Source organism: Lepeophtheirus salmonis, chromosome 13 (assembly GCF_016086655.4).
Source record: "Lepeophtheirus salmonis chromosome 13, UVic_Lsal_1.4, whole genome shotgun sequence".
Classification (NCBI taxonomy): domain Eukaryota; kingdom Metazoa; phylum Arthropoda; class Copepoda; order Siphonostomatoida; family Caligidae; genus Lepeophtheirus; species Lepeophtheirus salmonis.
In genome coordinates this window covers 25,482,421-25,505,615 of record NC_052143.2, presented here as the reverse complement: position 1 = coordinate 25,505,615, position 23,195 = coordinate 25,482,421, and the positions used below count along the sequence as shown (strand labels likewise).

The 23,195-nt window shown below is 32.7% G+C and overlaps 5 protein-coding genes and 1 long non-coding RNA gene across 14 annotated transcripts; 3 read left to right on the top strand and 3 right to left on the bottom strand.

Annotated features, from left to right (window-relative positions):
- The first annotated feature begins 574 nt into the window (after window positions 1-574).
- LOC121127366 (uncharacterized) lies at window positions 575-6,253 on the top strand. Of its 3 annotated transcripts, none has more exons than XM_040722702.2 (6): window positions 575-4,967; window positions 5,026-5,089; window positions 5,155-5,446; window positions 5,499-5,751; window positions 5,908-6,006; window positions 6,076-6,253. In XM_040722702.2, the coding sequence occupies exons 3-6, from the start codon at window positions 5,250-5,252 to the stop codon at window positions 6,088-6,090; spliced, it is 564 nt and encodes a 187-aa protein (XP_040578636.1). In that variant the 5' UTR covers window positions 575-4,967; window positions 5,026-5,089; window positions 5,155-5,249; the 3' UTR covers window positions 6,091-6,253. The 3 variants fall into 3 exon arrangements, with proteins under 3 accessions (XP_040578636.1, XP_040578635.1, XP_071749299.1); XM_040722701.2 differs by having other exon boundaries at window positions 5,019-5,089; XM_071893198.1 differs by having other exon boundaries at window positions 575-5,089.
- Window positions 6,254-6,619: 366 nt separating this feature from the next.
- Window positions 6,620-10,184, top strand: LOC121127369 (uncharacterized). Its single transcript, XM_040722704.2, has 7 exons — window positions 6,620-7,449; window positions 7,514-7,902; window positions 7,954-8,234; window positions 8,298-8,656; window positions 8,715-9,094; window positions 9,148-9,360; window positions 9,905-10,184. The coding sequence occupies exons 1-7, from the start codon at window positions 7,119-7,121 to the stop codon at window positions 10,115-10,117; spliced, it is 2,166 nt and encodes a 721-aa protein (XP_040578638.1). The 5' UTR covers window positions 6,620-7,118; the 3' UTR covers window positions 10,118-10,184.
- On the bottom strand, window positions 10,147-12,336 carry LOC121127370 (frizzled-4-like). Of its 2 annotated transcripts, none has more exons than XM_040722705.2 (2): window positions 10,569-12,336; window positions 10,147-10,511 (listed from the first exon to the last, which is right to left on the bottom strand). In XM_040722705.2, exons 1-2 carry the CDS (start codon window positions 12,204-12,206, stop codon window positions 10,389-10,391), a joined length of 1,761 nt encoding a protein of 586 aa, XP_040578639.1. In that variant the 5' UTR covers window positions 12,207-12,336; the 3' UTR covers window positions 10,147-10,388. The 2 variants fall into 2 exon arrangements, with proteins under 2 accessions (XP_040578639.1, XP_040578640.1); XM_040722706.2 differs by having other exon boundaries at window positions 10,572-12,336.
- Window positions 12,337-12,479: 143 nt separating this feature from the next.
- LOC121127372 (queuosine 5'-phosphate N-glycosylase/hydrolase) lies at window positions 12,480-17,349 on the bottom strand. Of its 4 annotated transcripts, none has more exons than XM_040722711.2 (4): window positions 17,201-17,349; window positions 13,403-13,714; window positions 13,157-13,340; window positions 12,480-13,109 (listed from the first exon to the last, which is right to left on the bottom strand). In XM_040722711.2, exons 2-4 carry the CDS (start codon window positions 13,667-13,669, stop codon window positions 12,547-12,549), a joined length of 1,014 nt encoding a protein of 337 aa, XP_040578645.1. In that variant the 5' UTR covers window positions 13,670-13,714; window positions 17,201-17,349; the 3' UTR covers window positions 12,480-12,546. The 4 variants fall into 4 exon arrangements, with proteins under 4 accessions (XP_040578645.1, XP_040578643.1, XP_071749298.1 ...); XM_040722709.2 differs by lacking the exon at window positions 17,201-17,349 and adding an exon at window positions 14,060-14,187; XM_071893197.1 differs by lacking the exon at window positions 17,201-17,349 and adding an exon at window positions 13,864-13,882.
- On the top strand, window positions 14,226-16,124 carry LOC121127371 (uncharacterized). Its single transcript, XM_040722708.2, has 3 exons — window positions 14,226-14,574; window positions 14,649-14,976; window positions 15,294-16,124. The coding sequence occupies exons 1-3, from the start codon at window positions 14,371-14,373 to the stop codon at window positions 16,028-16,030; spliced, it is 1,269 nt and encodes a 422-aa protein (XP_040578642.1). The 5' UTR covers window positions 14,226-14,370; the 3' UTR covers window positions 16,031-16,124.
- A 2,529-nt stretch (window positions 17,350-19,878) lies between the features above and the next one.
- Window positions 19,879-22,238, bottom strand: LOC121127995 (uncharacterized). 3 transcript variants are annotated; one of them, XR_011783348.1, is made up of 2 exons: window positions 21,739-22,238; window positions 19,879-21,688 (listed from the first exon to the last, which is right to left on the bottom strand). It is a non-coding gene; the product is annotated as an uncharacterized lncRNA (long non-coding RNA). The 3 variants fall into 3 exon arrangements; XR_005867994.2 differs by having other exon boundaries at window positions 19,879-21,659; XR_005867993.2 differs by having other exon boundaries at window positions 19,879-21,642.
- Window positions 22,239-23,195: the final 957 nt, after the last annotated feature.

Here is a 23,195-nt window from a genome sequence, read left to right as displayed (position 1 = left end):
GAACAGTTGTGGGTGTGTATTTTACAACATGACTGTTCACTGTTCAGGTACTCAGAATCAACACTCCTTAATAAATTGCCTAGCTTTATTGTGTCTCACTCCTCCATTTACTCCCTGCTTTATAGCAGCACTATCTGAATCAGCTGCAGGACTCACATTTTTATTAGGTTTAGAGTTTCTAGGAACTATAGTTCTACTTGACTTAATTGTCCCATGAACACTGCGACTATCTTTAACTCTTTTATCACCAATAAAAAGAGGTACAGATTTCAATTACATACCACTTATAAAGTAGCTCAGGTCGCCAATCCATATAGGCATTAGACTGTACGTTATAGAGTAGCTCTAGCTCAGGGCCCGAGTATTGGGGGGGGAGGCTCAGAGTCGACTACAGGCGGCAAATGACAAACATCAATATGAACAACCTCACCACGCGTATTTATTGAGGTCACAACAAATGTATTATTATCTTGGGGTTCATTATCAATAAAGAAAGCTACCTCATCGTCAGCACCATCCACTATAAGACCGTCACCACGAATATTAGGATTATCACGAAAACTAATAACTGGGCTTGTGGGTGCTATCTGAGATGCCTCAATATTACTGACCACAAATGGAGGGCGGGTTTGCTCAAGAAAGAAGGACTTCTACCAGACGGTTTAGCTCGAGAAGAGCCAAGTGAGACTTCCTTACCTACCCAGAACACTGGTAGGCTGTCAGGGGGAAGGGGCTGTTAATAGGTTAACATCGATTACCTCAGATGTGATATTGACACGATCAATCAAGAAGTCAACACCACCATCCGTTATGAATGGGTTTGACTCATCTGCCTTAGAATCATTAACACAATTAATATCGGTGAGGGAAGTCTTCCCATCACCAAGGCTATCCTTTGGCTTACATTTTTTGTGGACCGAAATGAACAACGAAAGTAATTCAGGACGACTTCTCTTGTGAGTAGTCTTAAGTGGGGGATCATCGATATTAACGAGATCACTAGTTGAGTAGGAATTTTTAAACTTTGTGAGGCGGCTAATCACCATATCTTCGACTACGGTGAGCAGCAGGGTAGATTAAGAGGGGATATCACTCCCAATATTCAAATGTTCATTTTCAAACACAAACTCAAAGTGCGTCTCATTTGATTGACTGACAGGGCTGAGCAAATCATATGAAGGTTGTGCCAGGTGCTGTGCAATTATTGTTAGATCCACATGAACAATAGTTGGTGGAGCTTTTATCCACTCTGTAGGGGTTTCATTCTCTACTGAGAACAACAATTTCTTATCATTGGAGGGTAACTTGGGAGTATTTAGTTTGCCATCATTCGACTTAGGCCTAGCTCCATCTACTTTCTCAATCCCGGGCTGCTAAGGTGAGGAAATCTGTTTCATCACTTTACCAGGATTTCTTACAAAATGAAATGAGAAAACTATTCCATTAATAAGAGTCCTTTAGTTTCCTGGATGTATATAACGCAGGAACCACTCATCCCTATCACATTTATATAAATTCCATTAATAAGAGTCCTTTAGTTTCCTGGATGTATAGAACGCAGAAACCACTCATCCCTATCACATTTATATAAATTCCGTTTATAATTTAGACTTCGTGATATACGGTCTACACGGATAATTATATACTTATAAGCTAGACACTTCAAGCTCACGCCTGATTGCTTTATTACTACTGGGTCACTTAGCATTGGAAAATAAGTGGAACATGATTCTAGACTGGTAAAGATAATGTAGATCTCTTTTCTCGATATTTTGGTCTGCAAATCCTATTCTACTCTACTATTACATATAAATAGTTATTCGGAGCTGTTAAGTGATTATGTGTTTTACAAAATATATAACAAACCTTTTAACTTCTGTAGACCTATGTTGAAATATCTGAATGTCATTGAAATTCCCAAATTTATTGAGTTGGGAATCCTTCTCTAAACAGCCAAATTGTTTGTCATCATATGAGAATATTACTCTTGCAAAGATAACACAAATAAATAAATTATTAAACGTTTTCTATACTAGATAATTATAAGCTGTTTTAATGAAAACAATAGTTAAAATGTAACAATATAATATACAATTGTTTTAGTATTGATTGAAAAAATAGTTAAGTGTAAATGATATTCTTCAAAGTGTACAATCACTATTTATGAGTTCTACGTTATTTTATTTTTTTATCTTATTGACTAATTCTGTTTTATTTTGGACATGCAAATTGTATTTTGTTACTGTGATTGTTGTCAGGTGAGGAAAATTTCAAAATCCTTCTATTATTAGTTGTAGAACATTATTATTGGTCTATATTACAAACTATTTAAAGCAATATAAAAGCAGGAAATCTTTAGAAAATTTGATTTCCCGAGTATTATTTAAATTTTTACTATAATATATATCTCTTTCTGGAGAGATAAGTAAAAATCACAAGGCAACAGAGGCACATCAATTCATCATCTTCAGTTCTGGTAGCAAGATAAACTCTATATCAACAAAAATAACAAATTTAGTTATAGTTGTAAGTTTATTTTTTTCACATGAGCGTTTCACGTTTAGAAAAAATAATATCGACTTATTTTTAAAATATAATTGATTTCTTCGTAGATTGTTTTTTTTTTTTTTTCATTAAAATTAAGATAATGGTGTATATCCCCTATCCAAGAAAAGTTGAAAAATGTTCACAACTGACTAGATGCAGTTGTTCAAACTTACAACTACACGGCAACTAATAGTAATAGTTGTCTACCGTATTATATTCATAAACGTAGATGTTCACCTACTTTTTTATTTATTTTTCATACCTGCAAGGGTATAGTATGAAAATAAAATATAATTCCTCTTAAAATATAGTGCTAGGCCTAGTTTGCAAGTAGAAAATCTTACATTTTGAGTTAGATTCCTTATAATCTTAGAGCAAAATACAAGTACGGGCTAGCATTTTCCCCACATGGCGTCATTAAAATGGGATGCTTACTTCTTTCAAATTATAAAAGTCGTGAGCAACACACCTTTATAATGCAGTACCTTGATCCTCACTCTCTCCTACTCATACTCTCAGTCCAAAATGATCGATTTGGTATCTACAATACATTAATATTCATTTGGACTTTCCTACATATGTATATGCATTTTCTAAAATTATTTCAAAAAAAAATATCATTTATAATAGCCGTGTCAAAATGACCCATCTTTGTACTCGAGTCATTTTCAGAAAAAATTGAAGTGATCTTTTTTTTTTTTTTTACTTTTTCCAATGTTGAGGTTTATTTAGGAAAAGTCAAGAAATTTCAAGCCTGAAAAATGTCATTAAGAGGTATTAGTCCTAAATTAAACTTGAAAATGGGGGTCATTTTGACCCGTAAGACGAAACAAAGCTTAAATATAAATTACTTTTAGAGGATTATGATAAACAAAGTTGATAAAATTATTGTAATTGTTGTAAATACTGTAAATTTATAAAAGAAAAAATTAAAATGACTATGCAATGAATGAAACAGATTATTACTTTATGACAAATTTTAAAATACTCATAAAAATTTGATTTGTTATTTCTGAAATTTCTTTAGTCAATATTGAAAGATTCGTAACTAAGGAGTGATTAATGAATTACATTGAAGTAAATGATTTCCTATTTTTTCAATACACTCTAAACATACTGTTCATCAAATTGAAAAATAAATTGATAAGAAACCCCATGACATTAGACAGTAAGATGTGTAGTTTTTACAGTACAAATGTATATACTTAATTAGATTTGAGTTTAAGCAGGATTTTCCTTTTTTAAGGATATTATTTTTTCCATGTAAGGAAAATAAATCTTAAAGAAAACTTCTTGAACATTGAAAAGATGGTTAGATGCAATGAGTCGTTCATTTTTGTTGAAGATCCCGGATCATATTCTGACTAAGTTATAGCAGGTAAGATAATCAACTAAAAAGTACAGGTAATTTTATATATATTTAATGATTAAGGCTGTATGTTAAAAATTCATAAAAAAAAATGAAGTCGTTAATTACCTTCCCTGAATGCATTTTTTTTCTCCTAATTTCAGTAATGTCAATATTTTTTTTATATTTATTCAACAATGACGGAACAGTTTGAATTTTTTGACAGAAATCTCGACTTCCTCATTGTATTTACCATTTGAAGTCCTATTAAGAATTCCAAATTGATCCGATAGAAGGGGCCTTAGTGGCTATTTTTGTACATAAACAGTTTTTAGCTATATGGACTGTTTAATGAACAAGAATAGCTACCAGGGGGCCCTTCTATCCAGTCAAAACCAGACATAATCTCAAACCTTAAACACTAAAAGGAAGTTAAATTTCTGTCCAAAAATTCAACTCCATGTCATTATTTTCTTGTGACATAAACTTTGCAATGAACTTGGATTTTTCACATTTCAAAATTATTGTTTAAAATCTTATTAAGTTTTGCCGCGATACTAGCGTAGTGCATCTCCAAACAAGTCGTGCTGGACGTTAAACAGTCCCTATAGTACTGTTTTAAAACCGGCAATACTAGGTTTAAACTATTATACCGTACACCCAAGGCTAATAGAAATTTATATTAACCTTGCCGTACACCAATATGTACGATGACAGTTGAATATTCGTCATGATAAAATATATAATAATGTATCTGATTGACATAATTAAATTATTGAATACAGATATGCTATGATTATAAATATTCAATTTTTTAAGAGAATCTATAAATTGTATTTATGTCCAATTGTATGCATGCATATACATAAATGGGAAATGGAGTATTGAGTTGTTACCTCCAACCAAGTATAATCACCTTGCCTCCGACACACATGAACTATATAATATTGTTAGTAGTGAGAGAAGGCATATAAGTTAAAGGAAAGCAGTTTTACGACACTTGAGGATTTTTCTCTATTCCACGCATACTCGTATCAAATACATACATACAGAGATGCGTGTGATCCTTTAGGTATGTATGTTTATGGAATCAACAAATACGTTGAAATGACTTAATTAAAAGTTTTAAGCTAATTTGGACGAAGAAACATCCTGAAAAAAAAATGGTAATTGACTAACAAACTATTCTAAAAGGTAAAAATAAAGTGTTTATTTCATATATCCAAATGATGACAATGGTTTCGCCCACTTCTTTCTAGTGATTGTTCAGAAAACGTTTTCGTTTGTAGGACTTCTTACTTCATAAACGCTAACGAAGTTTTGCTTGGTGCTTATAGACTGAAAGGACTTCAACATGAAGCTCCATCAGACATCATCATCTACGACCGAAAATGTCAATATGTTAAACAAGACGCATCCAGGAGATTTTGAATTAAACGATGAAGTAAAAACTGTCTCAGAGTCTGCACTGACTTTCTTCTCTATTTTCTTCATTGGGACTTGTTTCTTAGCATTTTTTTATTTATGGAGCAGATCAAGGAAGCGAAAAGGGTAATTGTCCCGAACCATTTCGTGATTAAACTCCGTTGTATATTTGTTTCAGGAAGAAACGTACCGCAGCCTATCAATATTCGAAATTAAGTCAATTCGATCACCACGATGACGATGACGTAGATACCGAAATAATATATGATATTGAGGGAGGAGACGACTCCAGTTCATCTTTGGATGATGAAGACAAAATGAATTGCATTCAGGATCTAAGTGTCAATGATAGAATTATATCTATATCAATCAATAATTCAAGAGATCTTCCGTCCGTTAAGTCAAAGGTTCTAACTCCTGGAAATGACAATGTAAGATCTTATTTTCATTCATACTCATAATGGAAATAAATGTAACTTGGCAATGGTTTTTTACATGATTAAATAAACACTTAATACAAAAAAAAATCAATTTCAATGTCCATATTATTATTAATAGTCAACTATTGTCCCATATTTTTTTTTAAGGATCCAGCAACCCTACCCGTTAGCTCTACCAAAACCATAAAAGTGCCAAAAAATATTCAAAGAATGAGCCAATCTTCAACACATACGGAATCTGACGAGGTAAAAATAAAAATGTGAATTTTTACCGTTTCTACTGTTCCTCAATTTTATTTCATTTTTTTTTTGTAGGAATTGATTCGATAAAAACATATGAAGAATCTCGCCAACATTCAAAGAGTGAAATGACATGAGATCCCGACCCAAATACTCATGTAGATGTAAAATATGTTAAGATATCTGTCAATAATATCAATATATAAAAATATGTTACATAAATGATAATATATTTTGAATATTCAAATAATAACTGACCAAATTCATTTCTTTAAACATGTAACACATTTAATTTTATAAAATATGAATATATAAATCTAACTACACTGACTGAAGCTCCGACATACCACGAGATAATATCGTCAATCTTTTTATAGAAATGGTTTCTCTCTTGGTGTTTTTCTTGACTCTTCTTTTCGTACAATACTTCCAGGTGGGAACCAACGATGTTTGGTAGTCCACGTGAGTCGCATCAAATCCCTTCGAACAAAACGCTCATGTTTCTGACGATACAGATTTTTCATATCATCTATATACTGTACATTCAGTCTTACATAAAGAACAATGGTATTGATTAGAATCTGAATATAACTATTAATAATCAAACCCTTACTTTGAATCCGTTGTGGAAGTGTTCGTTTCAGGTAGAGGTTGAGTACACTCGTAGGGAAAAGGTCTGGGAGGATGCCAAGCCACAATTACGGACCCATCTTTTGTACATGCAATTTGACCCAAATTGCGTCCTAACCGAAAAATTGACGTCCTCATGTTAAAGGCGAATATTAAGAATAAAAACTTACATGCTCATAATAATATGGAAGATCTTAAAATAATAAACAAAAACGTAAGAAATTCAAAAGAGAAACACAAAACCTCTCAAATGGTGTATTTGATAGAAAAATTGAAAATGGCTTTTGATCAAATGTTTTTTATGAAAAGAGGAGCTAATAATTTATATATTATAAATGTGTCCCATAGTGGTTGTTAATCATTTACCTTTACAAAATGCTTTCCTTGTTTTTTTATGGTAACCACGAAGTAAAAAAAAAGAAACAAAAATACTTCAATTTCGTAAAATAATAGTAATGTAAATTGTCTAGTTTATTCGTGTTTTCATTATGTTCTTCGATGATGACTCCATCAAGAGTCAAGTTCCCAAAACACTATTAAGAATTAATCCAGGGTATATGCGTGTTCTTGACAATCATCTTAAATTTATTGATAGAACTTGTTTACGTTCTATGAGAGCATTTGACTCAAGAAAACGAAATTTTTTACGAATTCTGAATGTGAGCCGGAGAGCCAGAGAAGAATACTATAACTTTAGAGTTTTGCAATTGGATCCAGAAATCCGAAGAAAAATCGAAAAATTAAAGAAAGAAGATCAGAAGAAGAGAGATTTAAAAGTTGCTGAGAAGTCTGCGGCAGATAAAATTAGATATATCCATGGTTATTATAATCAGGTGTTAAAAATAATATTAATTCTAAAAGAAATATTTCCTATATATAATAGATAATGAATTAGAAGAGTTTGATGAATCATTAGAGACCGCTGTGAGACTAGAATCTGCAGCCAGTCCAACAATATGTAGATCAAATTCATTTTATTTTGGTGGAGCAGATGAGAGTCTTGAAGGTAGTCGACGATCAAGTTTAAAATCAACTAGTATAATAGAACTTGAGCCTCCCAAAAATGATTCTCCAACTCTGACGGAAGAGCATTTATCAGAAATTGAAGACACTCATAAATCCCAATCGAGTAAAGTCATGCCTGAAGTAGTTGTTACAAGGCCTTCATTGAGGTCATTATTGAGTAATATTTCAATTAAAGAAGATAGTAAAGAGCCTATTGATGAAGAAGAACCTAGCAAAAAATTGAATATACTTACATCGTTTCTTCCAGTAAGTTTTTAAATTTAGTATTTTGTCTCCACATTAAAATGTAAATATCAGCCTCCAACTTCGACAAGATTTATAGGTAAAATGCATGCATCCCTTCATAGGTCTGTGGATGATATATCAAGGAAATCTTATATTTCATCAGAAATGATTAAAGAGGATATAGATGAAACATTAGTAGAAATCCCAACTAAAATGGATAATATTTTAACTAAAAATATTTACGATGTTGCTAATGGTGTTCCAACCTCTACTCGGTTTGTTGGGAGATTATCCAAGCGAATTCAAGATAAAAAATCTGGACAGGAATCTACCTCAATTTCTAGAAGTGTAAGGTATGTACATGAAAGTAAGATTTTTAAGAAGACTAATATTGAAGTTAACTACATTAATTAAAGTCGAACAAGCTCTAATCGTAGAGGTATTTGGAAAAAGGTAGGTCCGAACAGTTTTGATCAAGGAGTAGGAAGGAAAAAGATACCTGTGTCTCCAGGTTCAAAATTTAGAAGAAGACCTTTGACGAATAAACAATCGCCCTTTACTTCTGGAACATCAACTCCATCACATATAAGTGACCCCGAAGAACTTTTAACTAAAATCATGGTTTCCTTAGGACTTCAATTAAATGAATCTGGGAAGGCAAATAAATCGTTGGATGATGAAACATCGAATAAGAATTTAATAGAATATTTGAATTTGGTTCATTCTGCGAACACCAAGTCGGATTTAGGAGATAACGCTACATTGAAAAATATTGGTAATGATCGCTATAGACAACTCTTGACATAACTATAGATCCTTAATTATTTCCTTAGAATGTTTGATAAATTCATCAACGCAAACCAACATAAACACTGAAAAATCTATTTCTTCTATTGGAGGAGGAAAAGTATCAATGTCTGATCTTATTTTAAAAGGAATGCCAACTTCTTCACGCTTTGTTGGCAAGCTACAATCAAGAAGATTAGCACGGTCGGGTACACTTAAATCACAAGACACAGACGAGTCTGATGAAGAGGCTCCAAAGACAAATCGACATCCCGGTTTGCCAACATCTTTTCGATATATAGGAAAATCTATTTCTGCAATATCAAATATAAACCGTGGACCAAATAATTTGGTCATTGAAACTCCTCCACCGGGAGAAAAACCAGATTTTTCCCACACTGCTAATATGTTGTCTATTTTGGCCAAGGTAGGTTCCAACCATTTTTTTTATAGTAGTAATTACTTTCATTATTCAATTAGATTGATGTTAAGCTGAAGCAAAAAGCTACAAAAGAGAAAGAAAGTACAAACTTAGAGAGTGATACAGAAGCTACAAAATTATTTCCATCTGTATTAAGACACAGGGTTAGTAGTCGCGCATCAGGTTCTAAGTTAACTGTAGACAGTTCCAGTAAAACAGGATCTCTGAACAATGATTTTAAGGATCAAGAAGACAAGATTTCAATGGATGAGGTATTATTTTCTCGTTAAACTAAGAGTTGGCAACCTAAAATATCATAAGAACTAGTCGTTTTTTGACAAAAATAGAAGTATGTTTTGAATGTATTCGAAATTAATGTTTTTTAATTTTCTTCTTAAGAAAAAGTTCATTTAAAAATAGGACTTTAAAAAACCTTCTGTTGAAAAGCCCAAGAAAAGTCATAGTCCCTGACGTCTTTTTTACTTGCATCTTTCCTTTGGACATTTTTATAAATTCATAGAATGTCTGATTTTATATGGGACAAATAATGTGGTAAATATAACTAAAAAAATAATTATTCATGACAATTTCCAGGGTAGTAAATACCCCACTCCTTCCCTCTGAAACAGACACTGATCGGGCCGAGTGTCCTCTTAAAAAAATCAATATATACATATATTTATTGACCATGACTCATACACTATGAGTCACTCTAGCTAAATAACTACAATTAGCCCTTAAGCCGTAGGTTGTCATTTCTTGGTTTATACATATTAATTAGTTATGTATGCCATAATCCGTTTATATTTTGAGTAGATAAAAAAATTAGAGAAGGAAGAAGGCATAAAAGCCATGTTTGATAATTTATCTCGAGTAAGAGTTTGTTCCATCCCAAACTGGAACCTTCATCGGCATGTAAAAGAAGATAAAAAGCGACTTCCCTATTTCATGCAAGTCCACCAGGAATTAAGTACCGATGAAGAATTACAAGAGCTCAGCTCCAAACTTTGTGGAGATCTTCATTTATAAATGTAGTAAAATAATTAATGCACAATTAATAAATGCTAAAGAATAAAATTATAATTCAAGTATAAAATTCTTTAAAAAATATATAGGTATACGCATAAATATTTTAAAAAATGGTATCGTAGTACTAAGAACATACGATGAAATAAGCTCATGGACCATAAGAATAATTAAGTATTGCACAAATTAACTTAAAGTTGGCACAAAAATAAAATATCTAATAAATAAGAATAAAAACTTTTCATCAAAATAAAATATAACGAAGACTCGATTGCTATAAAACAACAGGACTTGATCTTATGGAAGGCTGATGTCCAATTTGAATGGAACCACCAATACTGCAAGTTGGATATACTGGTAATTTGGTGGTGGTTGCTACAGCACTACAACCATCGCCCTAATAGGAAAATAAATACAATATTAAGAATACTTGCGTATTTAATCTCGAACATACTACCGGTTGAGGTCTGTATCGAACAGTCGGAAACGTTGGAGTTGGAGGCTGTTTATCTCTTTTCCAAAACCCCAAGCAAGACCTGCCAATGTTTTTCCAGTTATTGAAAGTTTGTTCAGACCATATCCAATAGCATGTTGTGATTCCTATGACTAAAGACATGCATATATGAAGCATAAAAATTTCCACATTGGGCCTATTGATTTTAGTGACATCCAACCAGGCTCCACGATTCAAATACTCATAGGAGATGCACCCAATAACACAAGCCTTTGGGAGAGTATATAAAATCCAAAACACACCTATTTTAGAATATATTTTTTTGTTCTTAGAAGAAACTATGAGTCCTAGTAAGAAAAATATAATATTGAGACCAAATTGAAGGGCTTCGGGTATAATGATAAAAAACAGAAGATTATCTTCATTTTGGTTCCCAATAGAACACATCCCTGTGAGTTCCGAGGCATCTATTTTTTTCCATACCAATGATGCAACAGAGAGTAGGGCTGGTAAGCCCCAAGCATAGAGATGATAAATCGGTGCATAATTTTCAACGAGGAGATCAAAGCGAGACAATAACCACGTAAAAGTGCCAATGGTCCACCAAGTAGAAGCTGCATGAAAGGGGTAGAATAAAAGCAATGCATTTACAACACAGTATTCATTTCGAAGACCCTCTTGAGTTAATAGTGATATATTAGGATCTTCGTCACTGGATTGACAGGCAATGGCGTCTCTTCCTCCAAGAAGACGAAATACATAGCCCAATGCATGCAAACTGTAACAAAATGTGATAAAGATGACTGACTTTTCAGGGAATTTAAATTGTTCTGGATCAAGACAATAAGTCACTAGAGTAAAGAGAGTAGACCCCAAACACAATGAACTCCAAACAGTCATCCAAATTACGGCAAAATTCTTTTGATACCCATCGAAGAATATATCTTGATCACAAAGGGGTATACACGTCCCTAATCTTTCAACTCTACGATATTGAGTTGAGCGTTTCAAGTGTCTACACTCAGAATGGGTCGTTGTTGCAGGGTTCCGCATATTAAGATCCGTTTCTAAAAGTTTAACATAGTCTTTGTATTTATGATTAAGCTCAGAGTCCGAAGAGAGATGTTGCTTGACCCGTTCACGAAAGAGATGATTGGTTCTGAAAGTGTGAAGTGTGGAAATAGATAAACGAGGAAGCGTCGCACTTTCTCCAGGGCCTTTCATACACATCTCATGCTCTTTGTTTTCTGGATGAAAGAGGCTACATTCGAAATGCTGAGGCCAGGAAAAACCCATCTTGTTGAGGAGAGGCTCACAATTCGCTCTCACTTTCTCACACAGAGGCCGGCAAGGTCCAACAACCACCGCCGAGGGAAACAATGGAGCACACATTGGAGTGTAGATCGCACAAAGGAAAAATGGAAGCTCATTGGAACAGCCGGAATCCATCAATGGAGCAAACGTATCAAATTCGACTTTGGCATCCGCTTGCTTCACATGATTCGCTAAATTAGGCATTGAAGTCTCATTATAACCCCAGAGTTGGCACGCCTCTATCTTAATGGGCTCACAAGCTCCACCCAGAGCCCCAGGATGGGTCCTCAAGAGGATGAAAAAATAAATTATAATTTCGAGCATTTATTTCATAATCATAGCCTCTCCAGGGAAGTCCAGAAGTCAGAAGGAATAAACTCCACTCTGACGTCACTCGGCAACAAAATCCAAAACTCCATCAAAATAATAATAATAACTGCTAGCTACGTCACTTTCTCTTTCCCGCAGGCCGTCATTCTCCCTCGCTATTTATTTTTTTGTATCGACTTGCTTTCTCTCTCAACCTCTTCTATTTTCTGATTCACCGAACAAATTATATATATCATTTAATACTTAATACTGCTACCTACTCTCTACTGAGCACAAAATGAATGTATTTCATTGCAATTTCTTATTACGCATATATTGATTTTTTTGTTAATTACTAATAGTAAATAGACCTTGTTTTATGATAGGGATATACTTTCATTTCTTCAGCAAGCTCCCTTCTCAAACCCCATAAAAAATAGTCTATTAGAGCTGAGTTAACAAAGCCATGTTTTGATTCATCGTAACGAGGAGATAGTCGTAAGGCATTCTTTATTTGTTCAACTGCATCTATGGAGCAACCACGAATTTCAACCTCCATTTCGCTTCCATTAGGAAGCAATTCATCTAACTTCAAAACATGCATGAGTTCTTTTGAATATTCAAATACACCAAGATATTGTAAACTCTGTGGAACTCTATAGTCAGGAAACATAGTAATTTGATCAATATCAGAAAATTCGCCAATTCCCTTTCCTTCAAAAAGGGACCAGATATCTGATATAAGAATTTGAGCTCTTTTCATAAGTCTCACTTTCTTTCCATGAAATAAAGCCTTGTCATCAAATGCTGGAAAGTCACGCACAATCAATTCCAAAAGAGATATCACACTTTTGTTGCATCGAGTAATACAGTTCATAAAGGATCCGTTATATTTAGATAAAAGTTTATCCGAAGCACCTTAAAATATAAATGAATATGAATACATCTTAATAATAAGTTTATACTTTTTAACAAAGAATGCCTCTCTTGTATCATGGGACAGGGTACACCATCATCTCCACCCAAAAATGAGCTTAATTCATTTAGCGAGACAGATCCAAAGAATTCTGGATTTGTTAACTGAATTCCTTTATCAAGAGTTCGATTAATTGCTGCACATAGAGCAAGATACCCCGTATACTTTTTACACTATGATCAAGATGCCCAATAATTAATAAGATACTACGTCAATATAATATACTGATACAAACCTTGTAAGTGACAGTATATTGAGGCTCTGAGTCCTTTTTCCAGAAGGAAAAGTTGAATAAATCCGCAAAAAATATCCAATTTACACCATTAACATCCGCAGATTGAGGATGAATCTCTGTTTTTGTAAATATTTTATCCGTGGAAATATCCCCAGACTCGATTCTTTTGATTATGACATCAACAGCCTTATCTACTCCTTCTTTTAAAATCTTGATATGAGCTGAATTGTCGGCAATGAACTTTCCTGATTGAGCTGGATTTAACATTGTATTTGATGTAGTTAGTACTTGACTTTGATTAGTTCCTTCAATCTGAAAATACAAATTGAAATGCAATTGCCAATAGCCACTAGTTTTGCAAATATGTATTTAATGTCAGATAAGACATTTATATATATATATATATACCGACACTGTAACTGTGTGTTTCTAAAGTTAAGGGGAAAAAATAATAAACTCACGAAAAAACCAACAGGAAGCGCTTACATTTGTTTGGTATGGTGACTGTAGTATATTATTAATATTATATAGTCTATAGTTAAGAAATTATTACATTTTTTATTTACAAATAAAAGATATCATGGTTTTTTTAACATTCTTATATTAATGTTAACGGTTTAAAGTTATTATTTGCAATTTCCTTAACTTGATAATTACATGAAGGTGTAGCAATATATTATAATGATTATATAAGGGATGTATGAAGTAGAAATGTTTGTAGAATGTCTGAATTAAATTTTCTAACTGCATTCGTAATAATTAATTGTAATAATTTGTTTCAGCGCTAAAACTAAGAAATTTAGCATGTAACGTGATGGCAAACGCGTTTTACTTTTCTCTACTCTCTATGATTTTATTTGTTTTATTTTTAATGGATCATGACATCGTCCTAGCCATTGAAAATAATATATAAAGTGAAAACGGTGATGAAATAGATTTATTCTCATTTAAATCTCAACACGAATAGAATGATTCGGTTATTTTTGATAATATCTATAACATTTTCTCCCCTTGCAAAGAGTAAAAAGTCTATTTTATCATTTGGTGGTAACGGTAATATTGGATCAGAAGTATTGTATCAACTTATTAGCACCAAAGAATATGATGACATCTATACTGTGTTTCGAAGTGGTGAATGGTATTTTGATAATGGTGAGCGTGTTGCACCCAAAGTATGTACATTAGAATTAGTAATAGAATTAATGTCATAGTTATTTATTAAAATATATATAATGGTTTTAAATAGGTAACATACCTATCATGTGATCGTGCAAAGGACCCTCCATGTCCTGAGAACGAGGATCCGTGTGATATTAATTCACTCAAACTCTGTCCTGACTTATTCAAAATCATGAACAAGACTGAATTCGATATTGTTTTGGATTTTAGTGCTTATGAGCCAAAATGGATCCGAGATGTTCTTGGATTACTCAAATTAAAGGAAGATGGAGTGTATATTTACATAAGTACGGATAGTGTCTATGAAGTTTCGAAACCCAAGACAAGTAGAAGACCAAGTGTTGAAACAGATGCAGTACGACCAGATGATTTTAAAATAAGAGATCAACTCAAAAGTAAAAATAGAGTATTTACTTAATTACCGTTAATTATGATAAACGATCATAATACCGTAATCTAAAATATAATGCTTAAACTTTATGATAAAAGAAAATTATTGGCATTTGAGATACGCTTAATCAAGTCTTTAGAAATGATTAAGGATTCTTAATATACAGACAATTTTGTTTAGACTAAATGTAGGAATTTTTTAGAAGCATTATATTTGTACTTGAATACATAATCATAGTTTATTATAGTTAACAGTAATTGAGGAAATAGCCTTAAAAAATTTAATTATTTTGACAACTATTCTCATTTTGAATATTTGTAGACTCAGATATGTATGGTCATTCTAAATTAGCTGGAGAGGAAGTTTTGAAGGAACAAAACTCAGTAAATTGGGTATCACTTCGATTAGCTGATGTTATTGGTCCGAGGGATACAACCAGAAGACTTTGGCTTTATATATTGTGGATTAAATTTTATTCATCAATTCAGGAACCTATATTTATTCCTCCAGAAGTGAAAGGAGTGGATGAATCTGTAACATACGTCAAGGACGTGGGACGAGTCGTCCTATCTGTTATTGATAAAGGACCATCTGTATGGAATGAAGCCTATAATGTTGCACTTGAAGGAACTTTTACTCTCGAAAGTATCATAACAAAAACTGCAGAAACACTGAATGTATCTTCTGCTAATTTAGAATTTGATAGGAAGGAGTCAGATAGATCTTTCCATTTGTTTCCAACTGTTTATGGAGGAAGTATGTCCATACAGAAAGCTAAAACTATTTTAAATTTTGAGCCTACAGACATTGACGAGGCGTTCAGAGATACTATAGATTGGTGTTTGGAAACCTTCATAAACGATGAAATTGAGAGGGAGGAAATGACTACTCGACTTCTAACCTATGTTGTACCCGGAAGAAGTAATTCGAAAAATATATTAGAAGCAATGGATAAATACTTAGCTGATAGGGGAATATGGACAAGGCGTTACCAACAGAGCAAAAGAGGGGATACAGGAGATATAGATGATATTTTGAATGATAAAAATGAACTCTGATTTCTTTACCTTCTTGATATTGTGATTATATATTTTATTAAATTTATTCATTTGTACACATATAATTATAATAATAAAGCCTTAATATTATTCATTTATTGAAAATAATAATTAATCGAATATTTCGCCTGTAAACGCTAAAGTGAGTTTCCACATCCATCAATCACGTTAATATTGAATCGGCCATAGGACTGCATTCCTTATCAGTCTTATTTCTGCATATATATATATGAACCTTACGGGTTTTTTTTTAATCCGTCAGGTCTTTTTCACTATTCATCAGTCCTAAGATACAACTAGCTATTGTATCACCTTTCAACCTAGATTGTCAAAAGAGAAAATAAAAATTTGAAAAAAGTAAGGCATCTTCTTGTCTTCTGTATTTTTCTTGTTGCTAACTGGTAATTATTAGTTAGAGATTAGTTATTGATTATTACATAAATTGAATATATAACTTTATCAAAATAAGTATCAATGACAGAGTATGAAATGATACAAATTCTACACAAAGGACATTGATTCATATAAATTAATATAAAAATTCAAATCCTATGAAATAGCTGTTTGGAGTTCATAAAACGTAGAGTCCGCTGCTTTAAATCACCCTTTTAACATAATCTTATATAAAACACCTCGAACCATAGGTTGTGCAGGTGAACGTCTGGGTCCCAAGGTAGGTCAAATTTAATCATCGCAGATTCTCTAAGCATCAAACAACCCTTTTAACATAAAAAAAAACCCCGGCCCTCATGTTGTACAGTTTAAATACTGGGACTCAAAGCAGTTTAAACTCTATCGACGCCGCGTTGCTAACCATCAAGGACCCCTTCTAATATGCCAGAATTCACCCAGGCCTGAGTGCTGTATAGATAAGATCCTAGGCTCCAAGGTGGGTTAAATTCTTCAGCCTCCGCTTCCCTTAGCATCCAAAAACTCTTCTTATATTCAAAAGTACACCCTGGCCCAGTGACTTCACAAGAAATAAAATAAGTGATAATTATTTAATTAATCTGCTGTATTTGCGCGGGGAACGCTCTAGACACTAACCTAGGAGTGCAATTTTTTAAATAATAAGGAGCTAAATGAATATACGTACACGACTAGCATTTTTATTCACTCTCAACCTCGACTGTCAAAATAGAAAATAAAAATTTGAAAAAAACATATTACCTTCTCTATTTTTCTTGTTGTCAACTGCTAATTATTAATTAGAGAATAATTATTAATTACTCTACACATTGAATATATAGTTTTATAAAAATAAGTATCAATGACAATGCATGATAACACACGAATTATATATGACAGGTACTACTGCTAGTTTGAAATAAAAAAATATTCTTTACTTTCAGCTGTTTTCATTAGTTGACTCTTGTGTGATTTAATGCAGCTGACTCTACGTATTATGAACTCAAAAAGTGGTATAACTAGAGTTAATGAAGGTTAATAGAAGTACATGGTTAGATCATCATGTAATCGGGCTTGCTAGAATTTTCAATCCGATGTGTTGTACCGACTGATGGACAAGATAGGCAGATTTATGACAAAATACACAACCACTCATAGTCTATGACGTCACTATTGTTATAATTTTCAATTTGATATATAGTACCGACTGCTGGGGAAGAAAAACAGATTTTGAACAAACAAGCAACTCGTACACGCGTTATGGTATAACCTTGTATTTCTATTAACCTTGGAGTTAGTAATAAAAAAACTACCTTTAAAAATTAGAAAAGGGAAAACGGTTGTTGCATGGACTCTCTCTTTTTTTTTTTTTTTTCATTATTTAATAGGTCGTCGTGGTGTTAGTATCTCCCTCTGAATGAAGAATTCTCACCCATATTCGGTATAAATTGTTTTAAAAATATATCATAAAATAAATATATATTAATTTAAATATAATTAGAATATTTTCCGTGTACAAATGCTATTTTAAATGTAAAAGGTCTTTATGGCAGTAATTCATTTTCTCCCAAAAATCATATAACATGCCGCTGGTATTAACAAAGGTTTCAACTCTAGTTGTGTTGGATTGGTCTAAAAAGACTGGAGTCTTATTAGTTTGTTCATAATAAAATGTGTCAGTACCTTATCGGTTTTTATGGTAACTAAAACAGCTGAAATTACTAACTTCCTCATTTCAGTTGGGGAAGTTTAATCATAACTTCTTTTAAAGAGATGAGATACCAGAAGTTTGAAGCAGGAAGCTAATGGCTAGAACTTATTATAAAATGTTCAAATTATCATTCATTATTGTGTTCGTTTTAATATTCTTCAATCCTAGCTAAAAGTGAAGAAAATAAAAAGATAGGTAAGCCCATAGGACAGATGGATCGACTAATCAGTCCTAAGGAACATTGAATAGTAAAAAAATTATACCCATAAAAAAAAGTGAAAGGTGGGAAAAGACAGATTAGTAAATCAGTACTAGGACCGAGAATAGCTATTTGTAACTTTAATTAGTAATAGCCATTGGCCGCTCACTATTCAATCAAAACCTCACAAATTCTCAAATTTTAAACACTTAAGAGAAGTCGAATTTCCGTCAAAAAAATTTAAAATATTCCGTCGTATCATTTTTTTGTGATCCACATTTTGCCGTGAGCTTAATTTTTTTCAAATTTCCTTTTTATTTTCAGTCATTATTATTTTTTTAAAGTCTCATTAGACTGTATGCGTCTAGTGTTGCATTTGTGTATGTTTTTATGGGCCAAATAAATTGAGAAAAAAGAAGCAAATCTTTTCATAAGTATTTTATTTACCTGTGATAACTGTTAGTAAAAAATATAATATACACAAACAAAAATTAAGGGTCGTTAAATGGCACAAAAAAACAAAGCGTGTATTCATGTAGTAAACACTACATGAGCTAAAATTGAATTTCTGAAAGACCGATGCCTTGGTGGGAAATGAAGCGTTGGCTCATTAAAAGGGGGGATATGAAGAAAAAAGGTTAAGAACCCCTGCTCTAGAGATCATAATCAAAATCATTAGGCAAAATTGTCTGATTCAAGGCATCATCTTCGGTTCCATTAGCAAGATAATTTACATTGAGCTCTATATTTATTATATTCAAGATAAATAACAAATTAAGATCTCATTATTAGCTTATATTTTTCACAGAGCATTTCATAATATAAACTTGTTCTTAATATATTGATCTTAATATATATATCACTAAGGCATTGAAAGACCTAATTTTTACAAAAACCAATATTTTTCAAAACTGCAATGCTAATTTTAGGAGTCAGGCTGCAATCTCTCGGCAAAGATTGTTTTGTAGAATTTAAAAGTCTTTCAAACATCTTTTCAGTTTCTAAACAAACTTCAATTACATACTTAGAAGGATAGGTTAGTGCTGTTTGATGCGATCCTCCCTAATCTTTTTGTTTTATCAAGGCATAATCGACCTTGAATTCGTTGTCAAGGCACAACAAAGATTCAATGTATTTGTCACAGAAGATTGTTTTTTCCAATTTTTTCAGTACAAATCCAGCAATGTAATTGATGACCACTCATTTATAGTCCTAAATTGCTATGCCAGAATTAGGATAAGGTACTTTGCTGTAGTCATGGTCGATCTGCAAGGGACCTTTATCAATTAAGTCATGTTTACGAATAAATTCTATATGGTTGCTATCCATATTCATCTGGCATCTTCCTTTGTTTCCCTGGGAAGATAGAAAGGTGGTGTTACCTTGACTTAAGCAATTTTCTCTCGTTCCTGCTTTAATATCATGTTGAATAATCAATATTTTATAAGCGGGGGAAAATTGTCACACCGAAGGATTATTATTATGCCTGTTGGCAGAGCAAATTGCACAGAAGAAAAGTTCCAAGTGATCTTGACTGAAATTTAATGTTAGAATATATTTTAGATAATTTGTTTTTATAAGAGAATTATATAAGTGCATAAAACTATGAATTGTAATCAAGAATCCAACATATCCTGTGGTTTTGCATTGTATCAACAACTTTTTGACCACTGCAGTTTTTAAATTCTTTGATATAGTCGTAGCTTGATTCCACGAGAGCGCGCCAAAAATCATATAAATGGGGCCTTAGATGAGCTTCCTAATATATTCCGAGAGTTAAAAATGTCAAATAAGGCTTCAAATATTCTAATGAACTCAACTGTAGCCGTACAGTTCGAAAATGCTTTGTCTTGAAAATCCTTTGAGAGCATATCCAAAGCATCTGCTACACTTCTTGGAAGTGTTTGACATGCCAAATTTACTTTCATTTTCATTCTTCTCCATTCAATGTCAGTTTTTTTGCAACTTCGTTTCAGCATTCAAACCTTCATGTTTCTGAAATAAGTATAGTTCATTGATAAATCTCCAACGAATATCCTCTCCTTTCTGATTTTTCTTAACACCAAAGGATGCAAATGTTTTCCGCGCGAGCTTCATCATATGGCAAATATCAAATATAACTGCTATCTTGATTTCAGGATTGGAAGGATGAGGAAACGTAGTTTCCATATTATTTGGACAGAGAACAGCTACAAGGGCGTTGTAAGAGGGTCCATCACATGTAATACTAGGAAAGATTATACCCGTATCATACACATTACTCAAAGCCGTACGAACCAAATTTGTCTTTTGCCAAATTTTGCTCAGATAATCCATGGATCATAAAAGTTTTTGATAGCAACCATCAGTACAAGAACCTCTGAGGCAGGGCACTCCTGTGCCAATATCCACGGACCCATTACTGCCATCAAAATCAATCATTTTCTTTATACTCATTTCATCTAGAGTGAGGTTGCAATAGATTTTTTCGCCATTGGCGCTTTCTTGTTACTGAGCTCGTATTCTTAATGCTTCAAATAACTCTAGAGTAAATCCAGGAGAACCATCAATCGATCCATAACAGGTTCTAATGATAGAAGGATGAGGCAATGCCATGCTGAAAGTCCTTCGGACATAATCATAACTGTACAGTCAATGCAAATTGCTTTTAATTCCTTTGAGTATTATTTTCTTGTTATAATTTCCATTTTTTATTATGGATCATACGATGAAAGAGCTCTTTTGGAAACTAAGATGTTATAGTAGACACTTAATCCTGAAACCAGATTTTGATTTTTTTTTTTTTTTTGTTAAATGGCGACATGAATCTTTAGCATTGGTTATCCGCTTCTGAAGGCTTCGTTTGCATTGACAAATAATTTTATTTTTAATTGTTAAGCCTTTAAATGTGTTGAAAGAAGTTCATTTTTTTCGGAAAGAATCATAATGTCTCTTTTTGTCACCTCCCCCCCAAGGATACCATAGCACTAGGTAGAGCATATGTATGATCAATGACAATATTTACAATTGGCCTTTTTTCAATCATGGCATCAGAATTCCTTTTTATAGTACTGTCTTCTTCATAGGCTCTTCGCTTTAAGGTTCGTCGATCGGACTCTACTTTTTTTTAAGTACATTGGGAAGTCGATAATTGAGGGTACTGCTCCATCACCAAGCGTGCACTTAACTTTGTGCTTGATGATGTCAGAGTCCTTGAAGTGCTTAGAACATATTCTAGACCATTTGGTTGGTTTCCAATCTTGGCGACGGCAGTTTACTCTGCTTTGCTTTAGAAACGCTGGATTTTTAGGAAATCTGAAAGTAGATGGTTACTTATAATATATATGGAATATTAAATTAACTAAAAAGGATGCCAAAACATATGATTGTTTTATAAAGTTATGAAAATACCTCCGGAAAAAAGCTTATTTTCATTTTATTGTGGTTGAGTTCACATTTTTTCAACGATTCACTTGAATGATCGTGCTCTAGGGATCTAGAAAACAACTCAGTTCTTGAAGTACGATTTAATGCAATGCAAGCAGGCATTGAACTCTACGAATAAAATAATAAGAATGCATCAAGTTCCAATTATATCCACTACGATAAACTTATCTAATACCAAGGTTAATAGAAATACATTGACCTAATACCAAACTCCTTGTGTAAAAATTAGAAGGTTATTTTATAACTAATTATTAATTTATTAGGAATATTATTCGCCACAGAAAGGCTTATGTTGACATAATAACTGAATGTTTTGATCCTTTTCTAAAGAAGGCACTCTATACTGTATATCTCTATGGTTGAAACACGGAGATTGAAATCACACAACCTCGTTTTGCTACGGAAACCTTCAATAAACTAATCTTTGATACTTGCCATGGTTTGGAGAGAAACGAAAGAACATAGTGAAGTAACTTGATATAAATGGAGATTATGTTCTTAGAACAAGTATAGGAATTCAATAAAACAATCTCCTTCATGTAGAAAATTTGTTTATTAACATTATATAAAACAATAAAAACTAATAATATATTCATATGATTTGTTATAAATGCCCTCACAGAAGAAATATTCACTGTACTAAAAATAATATTTCACCCTAAATACAGAAATGAAATCCACATTTACTTGCTTCAATATTATAGATAAAATTATATAATTAAATGCGATAATTTTTACACTTCGACACTTACAATGAATTCAGGATACATGTGATAATTTATTCACTACTATATTTGCTCCCAGATTACTTTTTCTCTTGTGTTTCCTACCTTCTTGCACAGTGTCAGAAGGATCATAGCTTTTAATAATGAAGTTATAACCTATTAATTCAATCAATTGAAAAATCATCATATAATTTCACTACGGACTGCGCACTTATAAACAAGGTCCATGGTCTTCCTTTATCCGTATTATATGGTGAAGGGAGCAAAATTCGCAAGTTCAAATTTTTTGGTATACGAGACATTAGAAAAAATCAATTCCTCAATTTTCGTAATTATCTCTTTTGGTTCCACATTATAGTCTTCCTCCCCAAGAATAACTTTCAAATTAGCTGCATCAAAAATCTTAACTTTATTTGAATTCACAATATATACAAACTTTGACACAGGAAGCTTCTTATGATTTTGATACGGATAAAAAGTAAGCTCTTGCTCTAAAAAAAAACCTTAATCGGATATCTGAGTTGATTGGCTGAGTGAAACTCGTCTATTTGCTCATTTAATCATTCCAATTATTTACTGTGTGTTGCTTCAGAAGATACCCAATCGGATTTCTCCCATTTCAAGATTAAGGAGTATGTTTTGTGTACAAAGATTGATGGAATCATATATATATATATTTTTTTTTTTTGATAGAAC